Source organism: Polyergus mexicanus, unplaced genomic scaffold (assembly GCF_030449975.1).
Source record: "Polyergus mexicanus isolate NDT 795.1 unplaced genomic scaffold, iyPolMexi1.0 SCAF_18, whole genome shotgun sequence".
Lineage (NCBI taxonomy): Eukaryota > Metazoa > Arthropoda > Insecta > Hymenoptera > Formicidae > Polyergus > Polyergus mexicanus.
The window spans coordinates 1,635,889-1,661,887 of record NW_027223338.1 but is presented as its reverse complement, the minus strand read 5'-3'; the positions used below and the strand labels follow the sequence as shown (position 1 = coordinate 1,661,887).

Sequence of the window (25,999 nt, the reverse complement as noted above, 5' to 3'; positions counted from 1 at the left end):
TGATCGATTACTTCGAGAATCGCAATCTATGCGCTTTTCGATAGATTTTGCGCGGTTTAGTGACGTCACGCGCGCGATAAACCGTTAAGTCGGATTTGGATCGCTCCGTTTCTCGCGATTTATCATCCAAAAGCGAAACTCGCGCGCGAGAAATAATCGCGTTTCGTGAGTGTCGGACGTTTATCGTAACGTGTGTTGATCGTCGCGTTCAATCATTTGAATTGCCGCCTGTGTTTGTGCCCGATATTGAGCAAATTTGCTCCCCCTCCCATCGCGCCGACACATATTTCGTTCCGTTATTTTCTCGTCAAAATGCAGCGAAAGTGCAATTGATGTATGACTATAATCAGGTATTTATTACATATACATTTCGTTCTTCTATATAATTTGTTGTAACGATATTTTTTGCATTCGTCATAAAAATGGAGAGATAAATCCGGGGTTAACGTGGAATTAAGAGTGATATCAAGATTGCAATTCTAATATTTTTTTATTAAAATATTAATACTGATTGAACGGATTGCGAAATTAGTTTCGAAACTTACGATAGTTGGATGAGGAAATGTCAGATGGCAATACTTGTAAAAGGTGCTGCGCCACACAGCTGATATACGCAGTACATATAAATATTTTGCATCGTTATCGAACTAAAGTTTTGTAGGCGGAAAAATAGATTAGATAGTGCTCCACTCAGCCAGAAAAATATATTTTAAGTGTGTTATAATTCGTCATTACTTTGTCGCGTTATATAGTTATAGACACGTGCAACGAAAATGCCTAATATAACCAATTTATCCCATTTTCCTTTAAAGGTATGTAAATAAAGAATTAATTTCATTCTGTTTTATTTGAATGTGCGCATTTTCAGTGTTTTCGTAAATACAATGTCATTGTATGCAACGTTTCGTCAATTTTTTGAAAAATATAAGTAAATTTGTACATTTTATGAATTTCTAATGCTTCATGACTCATAAAATCTTATAAGCTGTAAATGTATGAATTTTAATAAATTTTTGTAATAACAAAAATAAAATATATCTTTTATTATATATTATTTTTTATTATATATTTTTTCAGATTATATTTGCGATACATTTGGTACTTGTAACATGGTAAGGACAATTTGCTTTGCGATACAGTGTATTTTTCTCATTCATTTATTTATAAAAACCTCGCATTATTACAATCTGTGTGAAATACTTTATAGGAGTATTCAAGGAAGTTGGTGTCCGCAATCTGTGCTGTTTTATAATTCCTTATTCTTTGTTTGTATATTATGGGCTGTGCATAGTATCGAGTCGGATGAACCACTTCAATTTGTAAGTTATTAAAAATACAGAGAGAAAAAAAATGATCTTTTAAATTTGAAATCAGTTATTACGGTACATTTCTTATAGGCACTTTTTATAAATGTGCTCTCTATATTTCTCGATGTGGTGACTTTATCAGTTTACTATCCTTCAGACTTCAGTAAGTATAATTTATATATTGAACGTATATACGAACATGTACAAATACATTTTTCGTGTTAACAAAAGATAAAAATAGGAAGTAAGATATTAATTGTTTACTGATTATCTCGTGCAAACCATGTATCTATCTAATTGGATCAACTTGTAGGCGCAGCTAATAAATTTAGCGCGGCTCTTATGATTTTAAATTTGATTGCTCGTCCTATCTCGAGTATATATCTGCTGCGAATAGGCCAGGCGAGAAACGGCAGCCTAGCCACAGTATTCGCACCGAGTCCTGCCATGGGTCAGTAAATCATTGGGTAGACATCTACGCTTTTTGTAGTGCGTCAGTGCTTCGTCAAGATCTGATTTTAAGTATGTGCGTGATAGTTGTATATGCTTTATTGCAATTTATAATTATTTCATGAATTTGTTAATAATCAACGGTCTTTAATTATCTAGAGATATCTATTTTTTGTTATAATTATCTACTCTCTGTTATATATATATTTTCTGTTTCCCTTAGGACTGCTTCGCGCCTGAATTTATGTTGCATGAAATTGTAATGTCTAGCAATAGCAATTTCTTGTTTCGTAATGGTTTCATAAAAAAGATTAGTTTGTATATTTGTTTCAATTATTTACAGGTTATGGCCGGCAGGACTACGAGGACATATCACATCCTATTCCACAAAATTCCGATTTTGATGGAGTCTAAGATAGAAAGAAATTTGCTTGAAATAGCAACTTCAAATATAATATATACATGTTTGTGATATAATATATTTTAGATAATGTTGACATTATTTATTGACGCTGTTAATATGCAACTTATTATATGGTCGAAAATTATATATATGTGTTTATTTATTGATATTAATATTCTTTATCTTTTGTTATATAATCTCGGGCATATTTTTTATATATAAAATATTTTTATATTTTTTACTTAATACAATATAAAAATATTACGTTGATGTAAGTTACTTTAATTAATTGATAATAATACTCGAATTATATTTTGCCAATTAATCTAACGCATTGCGATTCGAAACTTATACAGTATATACTATAAATTTCCATACTGTTTGTTATATGTGACTAATATAGTTTTAATATATTGAGAATTTATTCTGTATTATTATTCTTATTCCCGAATTGTGAATAAAAGATTTTTATGTAAACATTGTCGTCGAAGAAAAATTATCCTCGAAAAGTTGTTCGTTGCCATAAGGCGGGAATTCATTATAATCTATTATTGGATTTTTTAAAAATTGTTTTTTATAAAAACGCTTTTTTATTTTTAGAAATTAAGATAATATAATCTACAAAACTTTTCATCAAATCGCTTAATTAACATAAGGTATATATATATATATATATATTTGTGTTTTCAGTGTAAAAAATTAAATTCAGTGAAGAAGAGTAAGTTGAATCATTCGCTGCGTTTGAAAGGCGGCGCGCAAACCGCAAGCGTGGCGGCGCTCAAGCTGAAGCGCGGACATGAGGTGGCGCCACCCGCGCCCGTATAAGAGTCGCGTCCGTGAAGCTGCACGCTTCAGTAGTGTGGGTGATCGTAGCGGGAGGAGGGTGGCTCCGCGCGCGGCCGCACCGCGAAACCGTGCCCATTCGCCTCGACCACGGAACGTCCACTCGTTTTCACGTCTCGTGCGAAAACATGGCGGCCAGCGACGACGAACCGATGCATCTCTACGAGGTCTTTCAGAACTGCTTCAATAAGATCGCCAACAAGCAGCCTGGTGAGTGTGCGTCGTCGATAGTGCCGTGTATCTCGTGCACGGGGATACTTGCGCCGTGCGTGGCTCGTGTGAAAAATAAAGCGACGAACGTCTCTCTCTCTCCCTCTCGCTCTATATCTGCCTTGTCTGGTGTGTCTAGTGTGTCTCATCCGATACGTATTTAAAGTCCGTCTCTCGTGTCTCTCAATCGGTCGATCGAACTCGCGATCGCGCCGAGAATCGTACGAGAATCGTCGATGACGGCCCGTCTCTTGGTCTACCTTGGCTCTGTGTTTTGGTTCGTTTGTTAGTACCCCGGACAGTGCTGCCCCGTTGACGGAAACTAGCGCCGAGAGCAACGGCTCTCCGTCTCGTGTTCCTCGCGTCCAGTGATTATTCTCACCGATGCCATGATCCTCGTCCTCGTCGGCGCGAATTTTCACCCTCGCGTGCATCGCGGCGCCGCGCCGCGCCGGAATGCGAATAACATAACCTAGACGCGCCAGAGAGACGCTCCTACGTCGTCGTTCGCTGTCATATGCAACAGTGTTGAGCGATATATATGTGTATATGTATGCGTGTAGTATGTGTGCCTTGTATGCTCGTACGAATGCGAGGGTGAACGCCGACAGGGAGACTTCCGGGAAAGGGACGATCGTCGTCGCGATGCCGCGATCGGATTATCCGTTAGCATACATTCGTTCCACGTGCCGGGACGTCAACGCGATCGTACGAATCGTTAGTGGGTAATCGCTCGAATGTAATGCAGGAGAGTCCATAAATCGAAACCCTTTTTTTTCTCTCCTTCCGCGAGTTCTCTGTCTTTCCCTTCCTTCCTTCCTTCCTTCCTTCCTTTCTTTCTTCCTTCCTCCCTCGCTCGCTCTCTCGGTCAGCCTCCGCGCGGAGAGGATATGCCGTTTTTCTTTTATTTCTCGCTTCATACACCTGCCAGAGAAGCAGCCACGGAGCGATGCGCCGTTGCGTGCCACGAGTTGTGCGTTACCTCTCGAAAGAGGTTCTCATTCTTTGTGAATTTTCGATCATCGTAGCACGTGTCAAATATTCCAATTCAAGTTCTGTTAGTTTTTGATTACCAAGTATTTTTAATATCAGATAGAGGAGTCATATTCATCCTTTACGATGAATAATATTTACCTGCTATTTATCAACTATATGAAAACTTGATATGAAAAGCTATAAGCGTTAAAAATAAATAAGAGATTGTTTAAAATATTTATTTATTTATTTAAAATATTTATTTATTTGATTAAAATATTTATTTAAATTAAAACATTATATATAAATATATATGTATATGCAATTGATTTCTAAAACAATTTTGATGAAAATACAATATTTATTCGTAAAACAGAAAAAAATAGTATTAATATATACAGGATGGCCCCGAACATTCCAGCCAAACTTTGAGATCTTATATGAAATTTAATACTGAACAAAAAGATTTTAATAAACATGAATCGAAAAATGCTTTCTTAAAAAGTTATCGCTCAAAAACCTCTGATGTAAAGGAAGAGCAAAAGGTGAAAAGAAAATGAAATAAAAAGAAAATGAAACTTATTAAATTTCTTATAAAAAAAAAAAAAAAAAATAAATAAATAAAAAAAATCTTTTTCTTTTATGAAAACAAAATGAATTTTTTTAAACTAAAATAGCACGTAATAGTAGAAAATGAATAAAGACGTGAAAAAACTAACTGTTCTCAAAATGTCCTCCCCCCCCCCCCCCTAGCTCCAATACAGTTTCGGCATCGAATAATGATCGATCTCGCTTTACGGATTTTTTTCCCGATTCAACTTTAATCGATCTAACAATAAGTAACAAAAGCACTTTTCGCACTAGTTTGAAACTAGTTATATCAAAATCTATGGAACGTACAACAATTATTTTGATGTCATTTGAAAGATAATTTAATTTTCTACAAATTTTGTTTCGATACTTTTTGTCAAAAGACGCACATTTTCCATGATATTTGGAAAAATGTGTAAAATAATCACGACTTGAGAGGTTTTTGAGCGACAACTTCCTAAGAAAGCATTTTTCGATCCATGTTTATAGGAAATTTTTTCTTCAGAATTAAATTTCCTATAAGATCTCAAAGTCTGGCTGGAACGTTCAGGGCCGTCCTGTATTGTATGTATAAAGATGTTGATAAAATCTTTTTTCCTGTTTTATAAATAAATATTTTCATCGAAATTATTTTCGAAATCAGTTTGTTTGTAAGAAATGTAAATGTATTCTTCCTTGATCTATTTATATAATCATGTTTCGTATATTTACACCCAATTGTATAACTATTGTAGCCTATGTTCCAAAACGTACTCCCCGAGGAAAATTTTACTCCGATGGCCGTTCCGAAACCTTTTTTCAGCGTCTCTGATTGGTTCTAGGTTGACCATCGAGTAAAATTTTTTTCGGAGACGAAATTTTACACCGTTTTCGAACTTAGCCACAATTAACGTACGACGGTGCTTTTTGAAACCGCGAAATTCCCGTGGCAATTATTATCGTTTCAGAGCTTACAAAGCAATTCGAAATTACGATTTAGAGGGGGGCGCGAGAGATGTATTTGCGCGGTAGTCCGCGGCATAGTTGGTAACTGAGTCTCAAAGGTTTGTTTAGTTTGAGACGTTGTTTGGAAGACGAATGCTGTAGGCCCTCTCTCGTAGGCTAAGTTCGGCGCAGCCGAGCGGCCTCGGAGAGACCGCAAAAACGCCTTCTAGACGCCCCGTGTGTCCGAGGCGTTCCCTTTGAAATGCTGTGGGAGCTATATGTGCCCCGATTATTCGGTTAAATATAATTTATATCGCGGCATTGCGTTTTATCTATAAAACTTTGTAGAACGGCTTGAAAAAGAAAGAGCAATATTTCATAACGAAATCAATTTATAATTCTTTACGCGATAAGATTCTGAGAAAATTTTTCAAAATTCTCGAAACACGAAAGATAATTAATATATTGTCTATGAGAGAATTATATTTTCTATTCTTTAACTCAAATACTGCATAAATTATATAACTTATTAATATATTATTATATGATTTTTTAAACACAATACGCACACACACACGCACATACATTTCATTTCGCATAAAATTATTCAATATCGATCGTGGTTGATTTGGGCAACAAAAGATGAAATATTTTCATCTTTTGCGATCGGAGAACCGTTACGATAAAATCGATGAGATTCATTATTTACGCTCGAATGTTTCTACCGGGTGTCAGGTTCACCGAGTCTCGTTTCTCATAATTTAATAACTATGAGACAGTTGACTTGTCGTCGGTTTCTTTCGGCCCGTTAATCTCGACGATTGTCGCATTGCGTTGAAGAGACCTCGCCGCGACTTTATTATTAAGCTTCATATTACTATGCGTATCATAAGTTAACGAGCCGTATTACGACGATCGCTCGATTTGCTATTTTGTAAACAACTCGTATTAAATTTCGGTTCGATCGGTTCGAACGATAGAGAACGATCAATATACATAACGCAGCAAAAGTATCAATGTGCGCGTAAATTATTATTTATTAATTATTGTTTATTAAATAGAGTGAATAAATACGGGAAAACGCTTCTGTCATTAAATGAAATTGTATAATATAACATCCATCTGCTTCATTTCGTGTAGTGTCCTAGAGAGTCGAGGGTTGACGCAGGGTTCAAGTGCAAGGGTATCCGAAAATAGCATCCACCCTACTTACCGAAAATACTCCCGGTAACCGTTTTAATTGCCTCTGATTGCAGAAAATTTACTCGCCGTATCCTTCAGTTCTTTTCTCTCCTCCACTTGACTAAAATTATACAAACGCGCAACGCAACGCAAATAATGTAATAATATAAATAGAGATATAAAACGCGAGTGATAAATATTTTATCGTTCGTCTCTGTTTCGTAAACGCCGACGGCGTTTCGAAAATTATTTCGCGCTGCATTTCGCCACGGCGACGGTGAGATGCATCTCTGGAGAATCCATTGGCATAGATAAACATTCGCGTCTGCGCCGAGAAAATAATCTGATTTTGAAATTACGCGTAATGCAGCGAGAGACACGGTCTCGGGGGACCGAATGGTCGATTAGAATCTAAAATTATCGCCTACCCTCTATGACTCACGAGTAAATCTACCTGAGTACGAGTTTGTTTCAGGAAGTGTAGCGAGCTTCATAAAATATAGTTTAACAAACATATACACACATATGAATCACGTAGCATCGATCGAACGTCGCGGACTGTCGTGTGCGATCGTATCATTAATTCTTTAGCTAGTCGTCAGATATTTTTTATCGCGTCTTTGATATCTGTATTTCAAATAGAGTGATGTACCATTTTCGAGCGAAGCAGGATTTCATTGCTCTGAGAGCGGTTAAACTCAATTTTCCATGAACATATATACAGGGTGTCCCATTTTAATCTCCTCAGGCAAATATCTCAAAAACCAAGCCCGGAAGAGAAAAATGTTTCGGACAAAAGTTGTTTGGTTTCGAGGGGGCCATAAGATGGTACCATTGGTTTGACCTTGGAAAATCATTCGAAGGTCATGTGAAGATCAACTTTAAAATCTTAAACGAAACCCCCTATTTTTGATTGCATATTCTTATAGCTTATATCGAGAGCTTTCCAAAACACTATAATAAAGTATCTTTTCATTAAGTACTTTTTGAGTTATTTTATATTTTAATCTGACATATTTTGATATAAAAAATAAAATATTTCGTAAAATATTCAGTTTTCGATAATCTCACCGTAATACAAAAGTATTACGGTTTGTCTCGTTATTCTGTACGGTAAGATTATTGAAAACTGAATATCTTACGAAATATTTTATTTTTTATATCAAAATATGTCAGATTAAAATATAAAATAACTCAAAAAGTACTTAACGAAAAGATACTTTATTGTGTTTTGTAAAACTCTCGAGATAAGCTATAAGAATATGTAATGAAAAATAGAGGGTTTTATTTAAGAAATTAAAGGTGTCCTTGACTTGACCTTAACGATGCCATCCAAGGTCAAACCAATGACACCATTTTATGTTCCCCTCAAAACCATACAATTTTTGTTGGAAACGTTTTTCTCTAAAATGCTCAGTTTTTGAAAGAAACGGGGTGTACGGGTCGTCTTAGGACACTCTGTATATATATATATATATTCGACCGAAAATAAGTTTTGAATTTGATTAATATAAACAAGTATATCCCTAATGACTTAAGACGATACTTATGACGTTATTAATGATTCTCAGAGCGATCAAATTTGTTTTACTCGAAAACGCTAATAGATTCGTCTGCGTTCCTCTTGTCAGCGTGCCATTTCCTACTATTTCCCAAAAATAAGATTGCTTTACACGCGTATTCTGTACGAGATTACATCTAATTATCGCCATTTTCATGACTCTCTTTTGAGATATCTCGTATCGTTGAATCGCGAAGGTTGCCACGCCGAACATTCTGAACCTGGGTCCATCGACGCCATTTTCGAAACTCTCCTTCTTCGGAGCGAGAGTTTAAGCGAACGACTATAAACGATCTCCAGACACAACACTCGTGACTTAGGTCCTCTTTCTTTCTTTACCGTGTGTACCTACCACCATCTTTCTCTCTCTCTCTCTCTCTCTCTCTCTCTCCGGAGAATTATCGAGGGAGTGTCACCGTGATGCACCTGCCTCTCGCTTCATCTCTCTCTCTCTCTCTTGTTTTTTTTTCTCACTCCCGTGTACCGCCACCTCTTTCTCAGCCTTTCTTTCTCCGTCTCCCGTGCACGCGCCTCGCGCGCGCGTCCTCGAACTTATAATGGCTCATGTCGAAAACCCACATACTTAAAATATTGAAGAGGGCGCGGCGCGTCCACCTTCCATCGATGTCGGAAAAATATACAAATCGCGACGCCGTACGATCTAAGCAGTATTTTAGTTTCCTCGCGTATGTTTTGACTCGTTTTAATAAAAAAAGATCGATCCTTTAAAATGATTAAAAAAAAAAAAAAATAGTCTTATTTTAAAAGAATAAAAAATTTCAATTCTTATATACGCTCTGTCGTAAAAATTGTTTTAAATTCCTTTCACACGTATTCAATGACAAATCTTAAAAAATATAGTATAGCGACTGTAAGAAACGGTAGTATTTTTTATAGATATAAAAAAATTTTTGAAAATATCCACTTTCTTAAAAATCTTTCGTTTAAAAATGTGGAAGATTTGTTATAATAAAGCGCGCGTGTGTGAGACGATATCACGCGTATACGATTTATTTGGAATAAAATCCGTTTAATCTCGTCGCGTAAATCCGCGGTCAGATCCGTACCTACGTTGCTACGTTTATTAATACTGAGTAGTTTATTAGCAACGAGTGGTGGCAACTTTGCGCGAGCACGGCGTTTACGCGAGATGCACAGGCAGATCTCGCGAGGAAGATAGGCAGTATCTCGCCGCGGTTATAAATAATATTCTGGCGAATTTTATCACACCGGACGGCCATCTCCTTGGACGCTTCTCAATCCTCTCTCCTTAGAAAAGGCCAGAGTGCGTTCACATATGCGCACGCACACGAATTAAGGGCGCGAGCATAATCTACATTTACAACGGGGGACTCGATGAGCATCTGCTTCTACCCCTCTCGCCCTCGACCCCCCCCCCCCCCCTTCTTCACCCGTCGCCCTAAACTCGATCCCTTTCCCCGCCAACGAGCATTCTCTCCCAACACTGCGCGTTCTCCCAATCAGGATCATTCCTTCTTCGTTCGTTGTATCAAGTTCGCTCTCTCCCTCGTTCGTCTTCTTCATCGTTCCCTCTTTCTCGATCTCTCGTAAAACGCACGAGCGCGCAATGGTATCTCGATAGGTCGCATAAAATCCCGCTCGAAGCAACGACTTTATTTCGATATCATTAATATCTTAAAAAAAAAAAAAAAAAAAAAAAAAAAAAAAAAAAAAAAAAAAAAAAAAGTTTACAATAATATCGATTAAAAAAAAATCCTCATTATCTTAAAACTCGTAAATCTCTCGGAGTAATTACATTTCAAAGTTAAATTAAGATGATTTCATAGAAGGCATATATCTCGAATATTTTTACGATAATAAAATATTGTAACGCATGAAAATTCTCTACATTGCCCAACGCACGAAAATCATATTCCTCTTCGCGAGTTATGTTCGAATGAATGAACAGCGAGCGTCGCGCACGATTCTTACGCATCGATATATGAGCTCGATCTCATCGCGGTTGTTTTTAGGCAGACAAGAACAACTGGCGGCGACAAGAAAATGGAAGACATTTTTAAGGCTTTTCGCGAAAAAAGCACAGGCGCGCGCGTTACTCGAGAAATTCCTGACTAATGCAAGTCCCTCGTTTACCGAACCGCGTATACCGCCGCCATTCGCTTCGCTCCCGTTATGGTCGATATGAATTTGCCACCGCGCGAAACTCTCGCTCCTGGTCCTCCTCTTTCCGCGCCTCTCCCGTTCTCATCGCTTCTCTTTCTCTCCGTCTTTTTTTTTTTTTTTTTTAAATCCCTCTTTCTCTCGCGGTCGCATTCTGCGCGTGTCTCCTCAAAGTTCCTTTCCGTTCGTCTCTCTGTGCGCCCTGCCCCTGCCACCCTCATTTCCACTCCGCAAATTTGCGATATGCTCGACGAGAGAAGAGCCAAAGTCCATTAGCCGTGGCGAGAACTGGGTTACAGAACGAGCTTGGCTCGATAAAAAAGATGCTGGATGATCCATCGTTTCATAAAACACCTGGCAACCGATTAACGTATGTCCGATATCTTAAAGATTACGCGCAAAGTTTTATTTAATTCTCGTAAAAATATATTTTGTCGATAACATCGTATGTTACTGTTAATATTTAAAGTTACGATTGAGAAAAGAAAAAAAAAAAGAGAGAGAGAGAAAGAGATACAGTTATATTTCGGGATTGAAGACAGGGAAGAATAAAAGTTTCACCGTCTTTGAAAATCTCATCGCGATGCTATCGAATGACATACTCTGCGAGGACAAATACCTATCGTCCTAGAGAGTCGTGTCTCTTACCAGCCTGACTGAAAGCCCCACCCTACAAGGGGCACCATATCCTGGTATCCCCTTGCTCCATTGGCGTAGATACGATGGTACTCAACCATATTTTGTCGTTAGATGAACGAAACTTTACAATATAATATGTTTTCTAGCGTTTAATTTTTTGATGTCCAGTATCGATTTCTACAATACTAATTACATATACCGATCAATTGTACTAATGCTAATTATACGGTTATCTAAGATAGTTTAAGAAAATTTGTTTGTTTTTATTTTTATTTTGTAATGAATTTATAAAGCAAATTTTTATCGCACGCGAAAAGAACGTCAAGGGTTATCGATATTAATTGATATTAAAATTTTATTAATATGCAATTATTGATAACAGATTGGATAGTAATATTTTTTTAGGATAATTGATTAATCGATATTTGCTTACGTGATATAAACATCGTAATAAATTTCATCTTCGTTAATTTTTTTTCCATTCCTTTTATACGTACATTGACACTTATCACATGTAAATTATTCATTCGAGCGACAACAAGAATTAGTAGGAGGTGGTGTGCGATGCCACCTGTAAAGCACGTGCAATCCAAAGAACGAATCTGGCCGAGCCCGCGTGTGTGGGCACGCACGCACGCACGCACGCACGCACGCACGCACGTAAGCGCGAAGCGCGTATGCACCGGGTGGGTTTTCGGCGACGCACGGCACCGACCTGCACCACGTTCAAAATAGACATCTGGCCAGATTTCGTTAGGTCTGGCCCACATGTAAGGGGCCGCGTAGTACGCATCGTACGTATTACGCGCCGTGTATACCGTCACGCGTGCATATACGTCCACGGGACCGGGGTTCGAGCAACAAATGTGCACTCGGGGCTCTGCTGGCGGCGCCGGCATCGAAAAAGGGGCTCCGATTTTTTGGCAGGTGCCACTGTCCTCGAGCGCGCGACGTCACCTTCTGACGTTCAATGGCCCGCACCAAGTCCGGAGGAATGTCGTTTCTAATTAGGTAAACGATCACGGGATTCCGTTAAGAGACACGCGCGGTCGAAACGCGTATCGCGTTTAACTTTTCTACTGTCAGAATTAATTTTTATTCTAATTTATCTCGATTCTCTTATAAATGCGCGTGTATATTTAGAGAACCTTGGAGAATCTAGGAAAATTTTGGGAAATAAATTTAATTTAAATCAATATCACACACTGTAAATAACTTATATATTATAATCGAACTCTAGCAATTCGTCCGGTAGAAAGATTCGCGTCCTTTTTCTCAATTAGTTCGAGCTTTATCACGGTCGCGGAAGTAAAAATGGCGCGTTGAAAGTGCCGCGAGATATCACCTGTTGAATGTATTATATCCCGGAGGGTTAACCCATCGCAAGATTCGCTCACCTTGTATCTTCGTTCTCGTCCTCGTTGTCCTGCCGTGTGTCGTCGTCGTTCGTAGAGCCGCGTGAATGAACACGCGTGTCAAGAGCGTCGCATAGAGGCGTCGCCAGTGAGTGCGAGCGAGACCAAGAGAAACCGGAACACGTGTGCGCCACGTGCCGATGGCGGCACGCGCGCGCACGCACTCTGGCCACTTCGGATTCTCTCTCTCTCTCTCTCTCTCTCTCTCTCGTCCTCTTTTTTTTTTTTTATACACACGATTTCGCACACACGTTTCCCCCCTGTTTTCATCGATCGACGGAATCGACAACGGGCATACTTTTACTCGCCGCGAATCGCCACGAGCGATCGATCCGATCTCTTCTCGTTTTCGGTCCAGTATTATGCGACGAACGAGAATGTTAAGGAGCGTTCCTCGAGTACGTGGTAAACGTCGCCACGTGCAACGTTTACCAATGAGCATGATGCAACTCTCGTTTAACCCACATTCTCGAATACTTGAATTAAATTCAACTGTTCGATGCAGAACTGGATCGCGCCGACGTCGTAATTACGTCCATATCAGAATTCGTTGTTTTCAGAATATTACACGTTGATATATATTTTGGAATTTATATTATTATGGTCTTCATTTCTGAAATTTATCTCTAAAATTGGCAGGGAAATACAATATTATATAATATATGATACACAAAAGAATAATTAAATATCTTCCTCCTTTCTTTTATGTCTACATAAAAAGTCTTTAACTGATTAATTATTGTCTTACTAATCGTAAGACAAATTGAGATTGTTTTTCCAATATAAATGGAAGATTTTTCTGGATTTTCAAGATTAAATCATCGCGAGGTTCCGAGAATGTAGGCGGCATCAACGTTGCCGTGTGATTTTACCAGCGAGACAGGTTGAGATACACTGGGGCCCCCGTAGTCTGCGCCAATGTCCTCCAGTGGGCCCCTTCTAGGGTAACACGAAGGGGGGCACTGACAACGACAGCTGCTGCTGCTGCTGCTGCTGCTGCTGCTGCTGCATTTCCCCCTTCGCCTCGCTACCTTCCTCCTCCTTCTGTCTCCCCACATATACACACGCCCGCCCTCTCCTCCCTCTTGACAGCCCACGGTCGTCTTGGTCCCGCGGGCCCCTTGGCACGCCGACATCCCCACTATGGGGCCCTATGGTCGCGTGGCAGGCAGCCTTCTCCTCCACAAAATACACCTTTGCTGTTCCGTTTACTCTTGAACAGCGCAACGGACGATTCTTCCTCTTACTCCCCATCTTTTCGTTCGCGCTCTTTCTTTCTCCCACTGCTGCACGCCGACTTTGTCACGCTAACAATTTCCTTCTGCTCTTTCGTTTGCTTGCTTGCTTGCTTGCGACCGTAACGCTCATACGAGTATCAATATTCAGTATTCAATGTATCGAAGTTTTTGGAGTCTTTCCACTTTTTTCCACGATTTTCATATCTCATTTAATCCTATAATTTTTTTATCTTTATTTATAATTTATTATTTTATACATTTCCACTTGGTATATACAACCGTGAGAAAGAATTATTAAAAAAGAATCATGTTACTTAGAATTATATCATATGTATTGAATAGAATTATTAAATTATTTTGGATGGAAGAAATTAAAATATTAGAGATAATATCAGATTTTTTTTTTTTTTATATATACACGCATGTGCGTGTGTGTTAAACAGTTTTTTAAATTAATTATAAAATATTAAATAAAATCGTGTAAAATGGAGGAAAATAGTAAAATAGTTAGTAACCTTGTTAATTTATGTATATATATATATATATTTTTTTTTTTAAATGCAGAGGTATTTTCTCTCCTCAAATGGCTCAAAAAGCTCAGCGATAATTTCGCGAGGCAAAATTCTCCGGTTCTTTTCCTTTGGGGCCAGTTGTCGTGCCGCTTTTGTATTCCCGCGGGCTTCCGTCGGCACACGCGACGATTTCTTTCGATTTTCGCTGGAGAGGGAAATTGGAGCGTGACCAGAAGTTCGTCTTCACAAAAATTTTTGCCTCCTGGAGAGAGAAACGCCATTTTTTCCTCCTGCTTCCGCGCTAAGCCCCGTGAGACCCGGGTCACGCTCTGCGGTTTTCGGGACTTACGAAGATCACTAGCGTAGATATACAGGACCAGAGAATATAATGTCTGAAAGTGAAGGGCGTATTTGTATGTGCGTGTGTGCGCACGCATACATCCTTTTCGAATCTCGATTATATATGTGCATCCGCGATTTGATTCTTTCCATGTCCTACCATGGAAGAGGCATTGCACTTCCTGTGCAGTCATAAAAATAATATTATATATTTTTTTTTAAATTTTAAAGACAAAAATATCGCCTTTATTTTATTGTCTTATTTTATTATCTTTCCTATATATCTAGTATAAAATTCTGTTACGATGAATTAATTATTCTCAAGATATTATTACAAGAATATATTAGATACAAATATATTCGCGCAACCCTCTAAGGTTGTTATTATCTTTTATTTATAGCCTTTTCGGGAGGAGTCTCTTCGCGGAGTCTCAAAAAAGACTATAAATTAATTTCTCCTTGCAATAATTCGTGAATAATTGACTCGCAAAACTTTATCGGAATAATTGAGATAATAGGAATGGCTCGAGCCCGGTTGAGCACCAATGGCTACCTGAGCCCTCTTCTACGTTTTTTTTCCTTCCTTCTCGTCTGATTCTATTCTTTACTCCCTCGGTAGAACCCTATAGGTATCCCACCTCTTTTCGGGGTCGTAGGCCCCGAGGGTGGCGGGTCCCCCGCTACTGCTGTTTCTGTATACCTCAATGATCGTGGCTCCTTTTTTCGCCGCCCTTCTTCTCTCGCTTTTTACCTGCAGAAGCGTCGAACACCCTTTCGGGTCGCGTGGCACTACGCGATACGCACGCGAATTCGACCGGTGGGGACGATCCAGCGACGGAATTAACGAATACAGAGACCCAAAAACAAGAGATTGATAATTTAAAATAATTTAAATTTGTGTATCGATATATGAAAGGGGGAAAAAAAAACACACGAATTAAACGGTAACATAAATATTCAAGACGCTTATAGAAAATAAATAATATTTGTCACATAATTATGAGTATCAGAACGGGAAAGTAATTTTACATAAAAATAATAGTTTTTCCCCGAATTTTTTACTTTCCAAATTTTCTATATCGAGCCATTTTCTTATCTTCAAATTAAAAGTGAAATTTAATTTAAGGCGCACATTTCAGATTGCGGAATTAAAATACTTAATGACAGTTTTTTCCGTCAAAAGATAGCCGCGCGTACGCGGAGTTGTCGGAGCCGGTCGTCGCGCATCCAGATTTACGCGGCAGGCCCTTATGTAAAGCTGTTTGTAAAATTTACATCGGACGCACAAAGAAAGTGTCGGGCATTTGTCGGGCGGGCTAATTGAATTAAGCCCGCCACGGCGCGCAGGTGTTCAATTATTTCCTTTACCGCTTTACCCGCTCCTCCGCCTTTGTCGTGATACGTCCCGCGAGATTTTTCTCGGCGCTAGAATGACGCCAACGTGTGTAATCTACGTGCGTGCGTGCGTTCGTGCGTGCGGGCACGCACGCTCGGCAGGTGATCCGCGAGAAAAGATAGAAGGACGATACGATCGACGCGCGAGATAACCGTCTGAATTATCTTTCGGCGAAACGTGAAAACCGGCTGCTGCGATTCACCTGTACACCGTTCGTCTTACGCGAGGTGGTGGTCGAATCTCGAATCTCGTTACGCGCGCGTCCGCAACGTTCCCGAACTTCTCTTTCTCTATCTACTTATTATTAACATTCGTTACTTTTTCGCAGTTTGCAAATCTATAACGTATATACAGGATATATTGCTAGAATATTTATTATCATTTATTATTTTATTATAATGTACTTATAATAGAAATATTAAACCCGGTTTTGCCCGGTCTTTCTAACATATTTGGGATATATTTATTAGGTGTGCAACTTTGCTTCCGCCGGTTTTTTTCCCGAAATTCGAGGCTTTATTGTAAAAAACTGGTTATATGTCTTTGAGGCGTTTTGAAATTGCTTGTTGAGTCACTCCCAATGATCGTGCCAATTCTTTTTGACTTTGACTCGAGTCTTCGTTAAGTAACGCCTCCAATTCTGCATCTTCGAAAACCTTCTCTCTTCCACCGCTATGCCGGTCTTCGACGTGAAAATCACCGTTCTTGAAGCGTCGAAACCACTCGCGACACGTTCTTTCGCTAATAGCGACTTCGCCATAAGTATTTGAGAGCATTCGATGAGCCTCAGCCGCAGATTTCTTCATATCGAAGCAGAAAATTAAAACCTCCCGCAAACGACGAGAATTTGGCTCGTAAACTGACATTTTCAATCGAGAATAACTTTACGACGCGGACACAAATCGACTAACGTTTCTATGGGGTTATGTTGACAGATGCCCAAGTTTATCGCATGACGTCTATGATCTTCCAATATTCCAATATTCACTATTAGTATTGTAAAATCTATAATTTACGTTACTATAGATTTTCAGTACTGGCAGTGACTATCGGAATGCAGCCTATGATAGAGGGCTACAAAATATTTTTCAAAAAATACATCTATCGAATAGATGTAAGATAATAAAGAACCAAAAAATAACGATGATAGTAACGACTAATTCGTTACCGTTACTGTAAAAATGTAACGATCGTTACCGAAAAAAAGTAACGGTAACGACGTTACAAGTAACGCGTTACTTCCCAACCCTGGATATAGCTCGTTGATCCATGCATAAAATTAGGAAATTCCTTTGAAGCGATCTCTTCGAGAGAGCACCAGCTGGACGAATGGACGGCGGATTATTTTTCAGTGGAAAAAAAGCTTCACAACAAACTGAAGAATTGAAGACCAGCAGACGGTCATCTCATTTAGGATCGTGTTGAACATACTCGATCGAGCGTTCTTAATACGATATCCCGGTCGTAGGTATCCTTTCGTTCGTGCTTTCATTGTTCCTGAACTTTCGCAGATTCGCTGACGACCCAGCTTCCTTTCCGCGACTGCATCTTCCCGCGTAAACGATGTTTCTCCCGCAATTAGTCGTTAATACGTCAACCGTATAGTAAAATCTCAATGGCAAACCGCTGAAATTCTTCTCGACCCCTTCTCGGCCTATTGCGACCCGACATTAAATCTCGCGAAATCTCTAGCCGAGAGCTATATTTTTGCGACCGCGAAATGCAAATATATATCCCCGCGAGTACTTCGATGTCGCAGCCGCGTGCGTTCACGCTCGTCTATTTGTCGCTCTCGCGTTCTCTGCTTTTTTACGCTCGCACTTTTGTTCCGGGACGTCGCGCACTCCACACGAGCGAATGCCTCTTTTTTTTTACGAGATCGTCAACGTTGAAAGTGTCCGGCAGTTTTTGCCTCGGCGCGCATATACGCGTCGCAATACTTCACTTTTCATGTTTCAGTTTTTATTCGATTGCGGCTACCGGCGATGTGCTCGGTCGTTCAAAGCTGGCTAAAATCTCGGTGATTTTATTTAATTTATAATTAAGACATTAAATGTGAGAGAAAGAGAGAGAGAGAGAGAGAGAGACAATTTATCAAAACGTATTAATTTTGTATATTTATCTTTTCTGTGACTTGTAAGAACTTAATTATTTTATTAGATTTCTCAAAAATTGCAAAAAATGTAAAAAAAAAAAAAGGATATCTGAGTGAATCGTCAATCTTGTCAATCTTGAGCCACAATCGCGATGCAACTTAATGCCCATTTGTGAATTATAATAATTACGGTAAAACCAACTTCCGCCGTCATATGTCTTTTATTAAGCGATTGGTGGTACTTTGGGGATTTTCGGCGGAACCGGACCACGACCGACACGATTATGGTCACGTGTCGCTCGTCGAGAATCATCTGCTGTATAGCGGTTTTCGAGGTCGTGTCGCGCGAATTTTGTGGTGTAACATCGTATTAATGTAGCCCCGAATAACATACAGATATTATTCGCATCGAAATTTATCGGTGCTTATCGTGTGACAAAGTCCGTGTCGATTGGGACGCGCCGTCGTTCGTTCTATATTTTATCCCTTATATCAGGCTACTTTTCTCCTTTGTTCGCGTACGAATATCGCATTAATCTATCGCTTCTGGTTATTCATTTGTTCGGGCGTGTATGAAAAATCGAGCGCGAGAAAAGAGAAGAGAGATTGTTTCTTGGTGAAGATTTAGTGAGGAATCATCTTCCCATTAAAAAAAAAAAACGTATTCTACATATTTGATTTTTGAAATATATATTATATGTATAATTTTATTAAATACTATTTATTATCGCGGAAATAAAAGAAATTATCTAAATTAATTATAAATCGATTAAAAATTAATTAAAATTTATTACGCACTACGGAATATTTTTTAAAAGAAAATTTCTCGTGATTTTGACATCAATGACGGTCCGTTTGTGTAAATCGCGATCGTTCTCCACGTGACACCCGTGCGCAATCAGGCTAATTCCCGGCTAATTCTTCATCGAACAATTACCGAACGGATGACGGCGGCAGAGGCAACGCGGAAGACGAACTAGTCGTGACATGGAGGCCCGGCTCTCAGCACTACGTCATAACGGTCGAGCGGGCTTGCACTGGCTCTGAGGATGACACGATGGACCATGGTTTAGCTTGTCCTTTGATGCATGATATTGCGGAGTCGGTGCCGCACGCTTCGGCAAACATGTCACGAGCAAGCCGAAACTGTTAGGATTCATAGTTATCTCGGACGATCGTGTGCCGTCCGAGGACCCTATCGTCCACGCGCGACTATACTCTCTATAATTGTAATACGTACGCTCGCGAGATGCGTATGCGCTCATATACGTCTGTATGTATTAGATGTACAACTTTGCTTCCGCCGTTTTCCTATAGATGGCTTTAGCGGTAAGTAGTGGTCGAAATAAATAGATCATAGGCGTCGTGCGATAAACTTGGGCATCTGTCAACATAATCCCATAGAAACGTTAGTCGATTTGTGTCCGCGTCATAAAGTTATTCTGGATTGAAAATGTCAGTTTACGAGCCAAATTCTCCTCATTTGCGGGAGGTTTTAATTTTCTGCTTCGATATGAAGAAATCTGCGGCTGAGGCTCATCGAATGCTCTCAAATACTTATGGCGAAGCCGCTATTAGCGAAAGAACGTGTCGCGAGTGGTTTCGACGCTTCAAGAACGTTGATTTTCACGTCGAAGACCGGCATAGCGGTGGAAGAGAGAAGGTTTTCGAAGATGCAGAATTGGAGGCGTTACTTAACGAAGACTCGAGTCAAAGTCAAAAAGAATTGGCACGATCATTGGGAGTGGACAATACTTTGAATCATAAATGTATAACCAGTTTTTTACAATAAAGCCTCGAATTTCGGGGGAAAAAACGGCGGAAGCAAAGTTGTACACCTAACATGTGAGAAATCCGCGGCATCGCTCCACCCTTCCGGAAATTCAGACCGTAATGTCGTTTCGTTATCTTCCGGTCTAGGACATCGAATTCTGACCGTTGAACATTTTAAGAGATATCCTTGTTAACTTATAATAGATCTTTTATGACTTTTTAGTCATAATATAATACAAATTTCCTTTAAATATCGACATATATTGACGACGTTAGAGATATACGAGAAACGTTAACTTTATCGAGATGAAGGATGCGACCCTTCATTTTAGCGTATATTAGTTTTAATGCGAAGGATAAATAGAATTGCTTGTGGATAATACGAAAGGGTACCTGCCGCTGCTTATCTCGTCGAATAAAAATTAATCTCGATGCGGCGATACAATCGTCCTACAATTCTTTCCTCTTACAGTTTTCGAAACGTAAATCCAACTGATCCTCATAAATTCTCCGCAAGACACGGAGCGCGCCTCGCGCATAGATTCCGCGCGCTCCTACGTTATACCCGCTGTTGTACGGGGGTGGGCATTAATAACGGATGAAGCCCCGGACTGCGGCAACATCGGTAATGTTTATCTCGTTGTTTATTCCGCGTGCGTCCTACGGCCGCAACGTGGAAAACGCGCATGTATATATATATATCCCCGCGTACGGATTCTTAACGCGATCGCGATTTTGATTTATAAAGACGCATCGCGAATTTATGCCCGACATTAATTTTGCATCGACTCCACTCGAGAGGGGAACTTTCTTTTCTCTCCCCTTTTCGCCCAGCGACTCACGCGCCAAGAATATTGCGGACTGTAAGATGCGAAATATTCTCTTTTTTTTTTTTCCCCCTCATCCCATCCCCTCGATACTGCGGATATTTTTCAAATATCCTCGTCCTTTGCTTTTATTGGTCGAAGGATTACGCGCGAGCGCGATGATAAATTTATGTAGCAGCTTCATACGCGTGTTGTTATGAAATCCGTTTAATATAACATTTAACATAATTTACACTATGAAGATGAAATGTATATTTAGTAATAAATATACTGGTAACATTCTGCTCTCTCTCTCTCTCTCTCTCTCTCCTTCTCTTCTTCTTCTCTTCTTCTTCTTCTTCTTCTTCTTCTTCTTCTTCCTCTTCTTCTTCCTTTTTTTTTTTTTTTTTTTTATTGTGCACAAGATACGTATTACGAGGCTTAAAAATTCTCTTTATAAATTAATTAAATCCGTTAAATGAAAAAAGAACGTTATTGCTTCCCTAAAATTGATCTTTGCGATTTGTTTGATCTGTTTCAGAAAAGCCAGGATTTCAAACGCCGTATGGTTCCACGATAGACAATGGAATGGTGAGTGATCTTTTGATATTGATCTCCGCGACAACAATGCGATTCGCAACGATTTTTCTGCCATTCGCGCTTTGTTTCTTCCCCGTTCGAGTCGGACGACGCGCCAGAAAAAAGTTGGAATATTCGAGATCTCCTCCATTGTTGCGCGAGCGACTTGAATCCCCGAACGAAGCGGGATTATATATAAGAAATAGGAGCGTAATAATTATTTCAGTCGTAGGAGGAGCGAATTTATCTGAGAAAAAGTTACTCGCTTCGCGCCGCCCGACTCCGCTTCTCTTTCTCCGGCAACCCCGACATAATCCCAAAACTTTATCTCGAGTGATATTTTTGGGAAGCGGTTCTCATTCCTTTTCTCTCCCTCTCTCTCTCTCTCTCACACACACACACAATTAGGGAGGGGGGGATATATCTTTTCTAGAAAATTTATTATTAATCGATATAAATATAATATACATGATATCCGAGAAGCAACATGTGCATTTGACTTCTAGTTTATTCATCCTAAGGATAATAATTTATCTTCGCTAGTCATGAATTAACTCTCATTTACTTATTGTATTGATATTACCTATATTTATTAATTTATCAACAATTAATATCTAGCATATTATATACACAATATATAATAATACATAATAATATATATAATAAATGAGAATATGAAATGGAACAAATATATCTGTATGCGGTTGAGCGCCGTCAACCTCCGACTTTAATATCACTTACGCTCTCTTTCTCTCATCCGTGACATTGTATCTATATGACGGCATATCAAGAGACGCGCATGTATTCTGGAAAAAAAAAAAACCTGCTTTAAAACACATCTATCCTGTCTTTTCGTTGAAATTATCAAAGAAACGCAGTAATTGTTTCCGAACATTACGACGCTACTTTCCGAGATTTTCGTCGCACGAAACAAACATCACCTATTCGATTATTCTTAGATTAAACGCATTAACGCAAAACGTGTTCCGTTTTTTTGTGTTTCTTACGCGGAAGGTCATACGTGGAACGTGAGAAACCTTGGACCCACATCTATTCGACTAACTTTAATTTTGCACACTCTGCCTGCATAATTCGCAGAGAGAGGTATAATTTAACTTATAACCTAACCTAACCTAACTATTACTTTTATAAACGTTCTATATGTATAAGCCAGGGAAACAAAATGGACGTAGTATATTTAAATTTTTCAAAAGCGCTGGAGAGAGAGAGAGAGAGAGAGAGAGCAATATCTAATCGACAGTCGTTAAACCATAGCTGATAAGGAATATTGATTTCGATGCATGATTTATTGAAGCCGCCTCCGAGTTATCGTTGTCGCATTTCCTCGATTTCGCATATCTTTCCCGCATCATCTATTTCTGTATAATTGAGATTAATTTAAAAAGCTTTTAATATTTTGAGAACGTACAATTTTGTAATATTTTTATCGAAGTGATTACTATTTTTCGTATTTTGGACATTTCGATATATAAACGATACGCTTCTATATTATCATTATTGTATCGATAATCCCCCCTCGTTGTCACAATATTGCGATTACGGCTGTCGCGACCAGAGATGTAAATAAAAAATCGAGAAAAAAAAAGAACATATTTCGATTTCTGTTTCAGGCGTATGGCGGTGGTGCATTCGGTCCTACAGCGGGTGGACCAGGCGGGGGGCCGGGTGGAGGCGGCGGGGGCGGCGGAGGTGGCGTCGAGGGCGCCACCTATCCCCCGGATTCGCCGTATTTTCCATTCGGGACCCGGGGTGTACCGGTTACCGTAGGTACCGTGAGTACCCCCACCCCCGTCGTCAATCCAGCGACCCCCACTGGTACCAACGGCGCACGGTTACCTAATCCCGCTGGCGGTGAGTCCTTTGTTATCGCGTTATATTTATCGAGATAAAGAAAAAAGAGAGACGCAGAAATGAAGAGAGAAATGCGTGTGTATTTAAAAGAAAAAAAAGAAAGAAAGAAAAAAAATCTTTTAAATTTTTGTAAATATATTTTTATATGTGTGTGTGTATATATATGTATATATATATAATGTACTTTATATGCTTTATCATTAAAAAACTGTCCTCGAGAAAAAAATTTTTTTAAACAATCTTTTTTTATGATTTTAGGTGCTGCGACTGTAAAGAGAAAGAAGGACGTAAGTACTCTCGATATTATATTCATTTAACGCAATTATCATAAATTACTATGAAAAGTATTGAACACGCAACATAATCTCGTTATCCATTATGTAAAATTAAACATGCCTCGATCGAGTTTTGCTCTTTTTCGCGGCACCGTATATATATATATATGGGAGCTTCCGACGAGGCGTCGAAAACAAGCGTGACTCACTCGATCAATGATTAGGCAGCTCTTGAATCTCACAATCGATAGCAGCCGCGTTTAGATATTGCATTCGAATATCGGCGTGTCATACAACGATCACGTGAACGTATTTTTCGTATATTTAATCCGCTATCTTTCTAACGATATTTTCCATTTTTTCTTTTTTCTTTTTGTTCATAGAACCTCGACGGACCGGAAGGAGAGGTGGTAGCAACGCAGCATTGGGTGAGTTTAAAAAGAAAAAAAAAACGATATAGTATATCATAATTTTATATGCGTAATTAGGTTAACTCGCAAATTGACTTTTTGCTCGCATCTCTTCGACGTCAAACGCGAGAGCGGGAGACGCTTGGATGAACTCGGGCGATGCTCACGATCGTAATCTTTATGAGCAACGTTATTGAGGATGATGATCTTACCGTCCCACAACGACCGATACGAAACGCCCAACGTTTCGTGATATTTTTCCCAAGAGCATTGAGTCGGTCCGCTTATCTCTTTTTATACGTCTGAAAGAATGAATAACATACTATCTGTGGATAGATACGCATACGCGTAGAAAATTTGATACCCGTTACCGACACGTGGATTACTATTACAGGTGACAGTTTGCAATTCAATGTCTCATGTCGCGTAAATAAGAATCCGAGAAAATTAAACAACAATCGAGCCGAGACGGCGCGTGAAATTTGTTGTTTAGAATATCGTGTTAACTAGCAGACGGGGAACAAGCGAACCGTCTCGTAAACGATGCGCGTGCACGCATTAGAAAGAGAGAGAGAGAGAGAGAGAGAGAGAGAGAGAGAGAGAGAGAGAGAGAGAGAGAGGGAGAGAGAGGTAGCTCTTTCGCAAACATAAAATATCGCGATCGATCGTAAGAAATTCAATATTTATCGTTCATTTTGCTTGACTTTCGCTTAAAAAGAAGAAAATTGTCTTCCGACCCAATGAAAGACCCCAGCAGCTGTATAAATCCAGGGTTGGAAAGTAACGCGTTACTTGTAACGTCGTTACCGTTACAGTTACTTTTTTTTTTTTCGGTAACGATCGTTACTTTTTTCCGTTTGTAACGGTAAACGGTAACGTCGTCGCATTTTTACAATAACGGTAACGAATTAGCCGTTACCTTTATCGTTACTTTTTGGTTCCTTATTATCTTACATCTATTCGATAGATGTATTTTTTGAAAAATATTTTGTAGCCCTCCATCATAGGCTGTATTCCGATAGTCACTGCCAGTGCTGAAGATCTATAGTAACAATAAATTATAGATTTTACAATATTGATAGTGAATATTGGGGAATGCACTCTTAATAATATCAATATTTCTCTTATCAATATTTAAAAAGAATGCTCGATAAAAATTTTCGACAAAATTGAAATTTCTAAATTACAATTTAAATTCCTATAAAGATAAGTGTATTAAAAAGTAAAGATATTAACATAAAGAATTAGAATCATTAAATGAGTTTAATATAAAAAAAAAAACGCATGCTATATAGAGACTAATTTAGAGTTTTGTAACATAGATTATTGTATTTAATATTGATTATTAAATAATTTTATAATCTAATAGCTTATTTTAGCATTACAAGAAACAAAGACATAACGAAAAAATAACGAATCGTTACTTTCCAAGTAACGGTAACGGTAACGCGTTACCTTTATAGAGTAATGTTCCCAACCCTGTACAAATCCTTTTGATGCATCCATTTTAATTTATCTTTCTCGCAAGGAAAAGATAAAGTTTCCTGTAATTAGAACAAAAGATTTGTATTACATCAATTGCCGTAAATAATCACTTTTAACTTACTTTTACGTATCTCCAAGAATATGCATATCGGAGTGTCTAAGAATTACCGATCTATAGATATGATTATGTAATAAAAACGAAATTACTTCATGCGTTGCCGCATTATAATGCACTTATGTAAATGGAAACAATAATAAATAAGCGGAGGATCGTGTACGGAAGAGAATAGGATAAATCCACGAGTGCCCCAACGGCGAAGATCGCCGCTAATCCACGACGTTCCCTCGTTCATATAAGCCCCCCCCCCGCGATGATTTATTCAGCGGGCAAAATTACGCGATTACGTTTCTATTAGGATATAGGCACCGACGGCGTCCTCGAGGGTGTTGTAACCGCCGTCCCGAGCGGCTCCTACGGGAGTTTCACTTATCGTTAGCACCGTCCGCTGTTCCTGCGCCTCCTCTCTATCTCTCTTTCTCTCTCTCTCTCTCTCTCTCTCTCCGCCTGCCCCCCTTT

General features: G+C 39.1%; 2 protein-coding genes across 4 annotated transcripts in view; both read left to right on the top strand.

The window, feature by feature from the left end:
• Positions 1 to 80: 80 nt before the first annotated feature.
• LOC138941115 (type-1 angiotensin II receptor-associated protein) lies at positions 81 to 2,551 on the top strand. Of its 3 annotated transcripts, none has more exons than XM_070310484.1 (6): positions 81 to 350; positions 1,078 to 1,112; positions 1,208 to 1,319; positions 1,398 to 1,470; positions 1,621 to 1,758; positions 2,101 to 2,549. In XM_070310484.1, exons 1-6 carry the CDS (start codon positions 333 to 335, stop codon positions 2,169 to 2,171), a joined length of 447 nt encoding a protein of 148 aa, XP_070166585.1. In that variant the 5' UTR covers positions 81 to 332; the 3' UTR covers positions 2,172 to 2,549. The 3 variants fall into 3 exon arrangements, 2 of the variants coding, with proteins under 2 accessions (XP_070166585.1, XP_070166584.1); XR_011448117.1 differs by lacking the exon at positions 81 to 350 and adding an exon at positions 561 to 812 and having other exon boundaries at positions 1,621 to 1,829; positions 2,101 to 2,551; XM_070310483.1 differs by lacking the exon at positions 81 to 350 and adding an exon at positions 575 to 812.
• A 409-nt stretch (positions 2,552 to 2,960) lies between these two features.
• Positions 2,961 to 25,999, top strand: part of LOC138941265 (protein daughterless-like) — a 128,163-nt gene continuing 105,124 nt past the window's right edge. Inside the window, exons 1-5 of the mRNA XM_070310772.1 lie at positions 2,961 to 3,213; positions 21,343 to 21,392; positions 23,012 to 23,252; positions 23,511 to 23,539; positions 23,911 to 23,955. Of these exons, the coding sequence (XP_070166873.1) occupies positions 3,132 to 3,213; positions 21,343 to 21,392; positions 23,012 to 23,252; positions 23,511 to 23,539; positions 23,911 to 23,955 (447 nt within the window). The 5' untranslated portion in view covers positions 2,961 to 3,131. The remainder of the gene's footprint in view (positions 3,214 to 21,342; positions 21,393 to 23,011; positions 23,253 to 23,510; positions 23,540 to 23,910; positions 23,956 to 25,999) is intronic.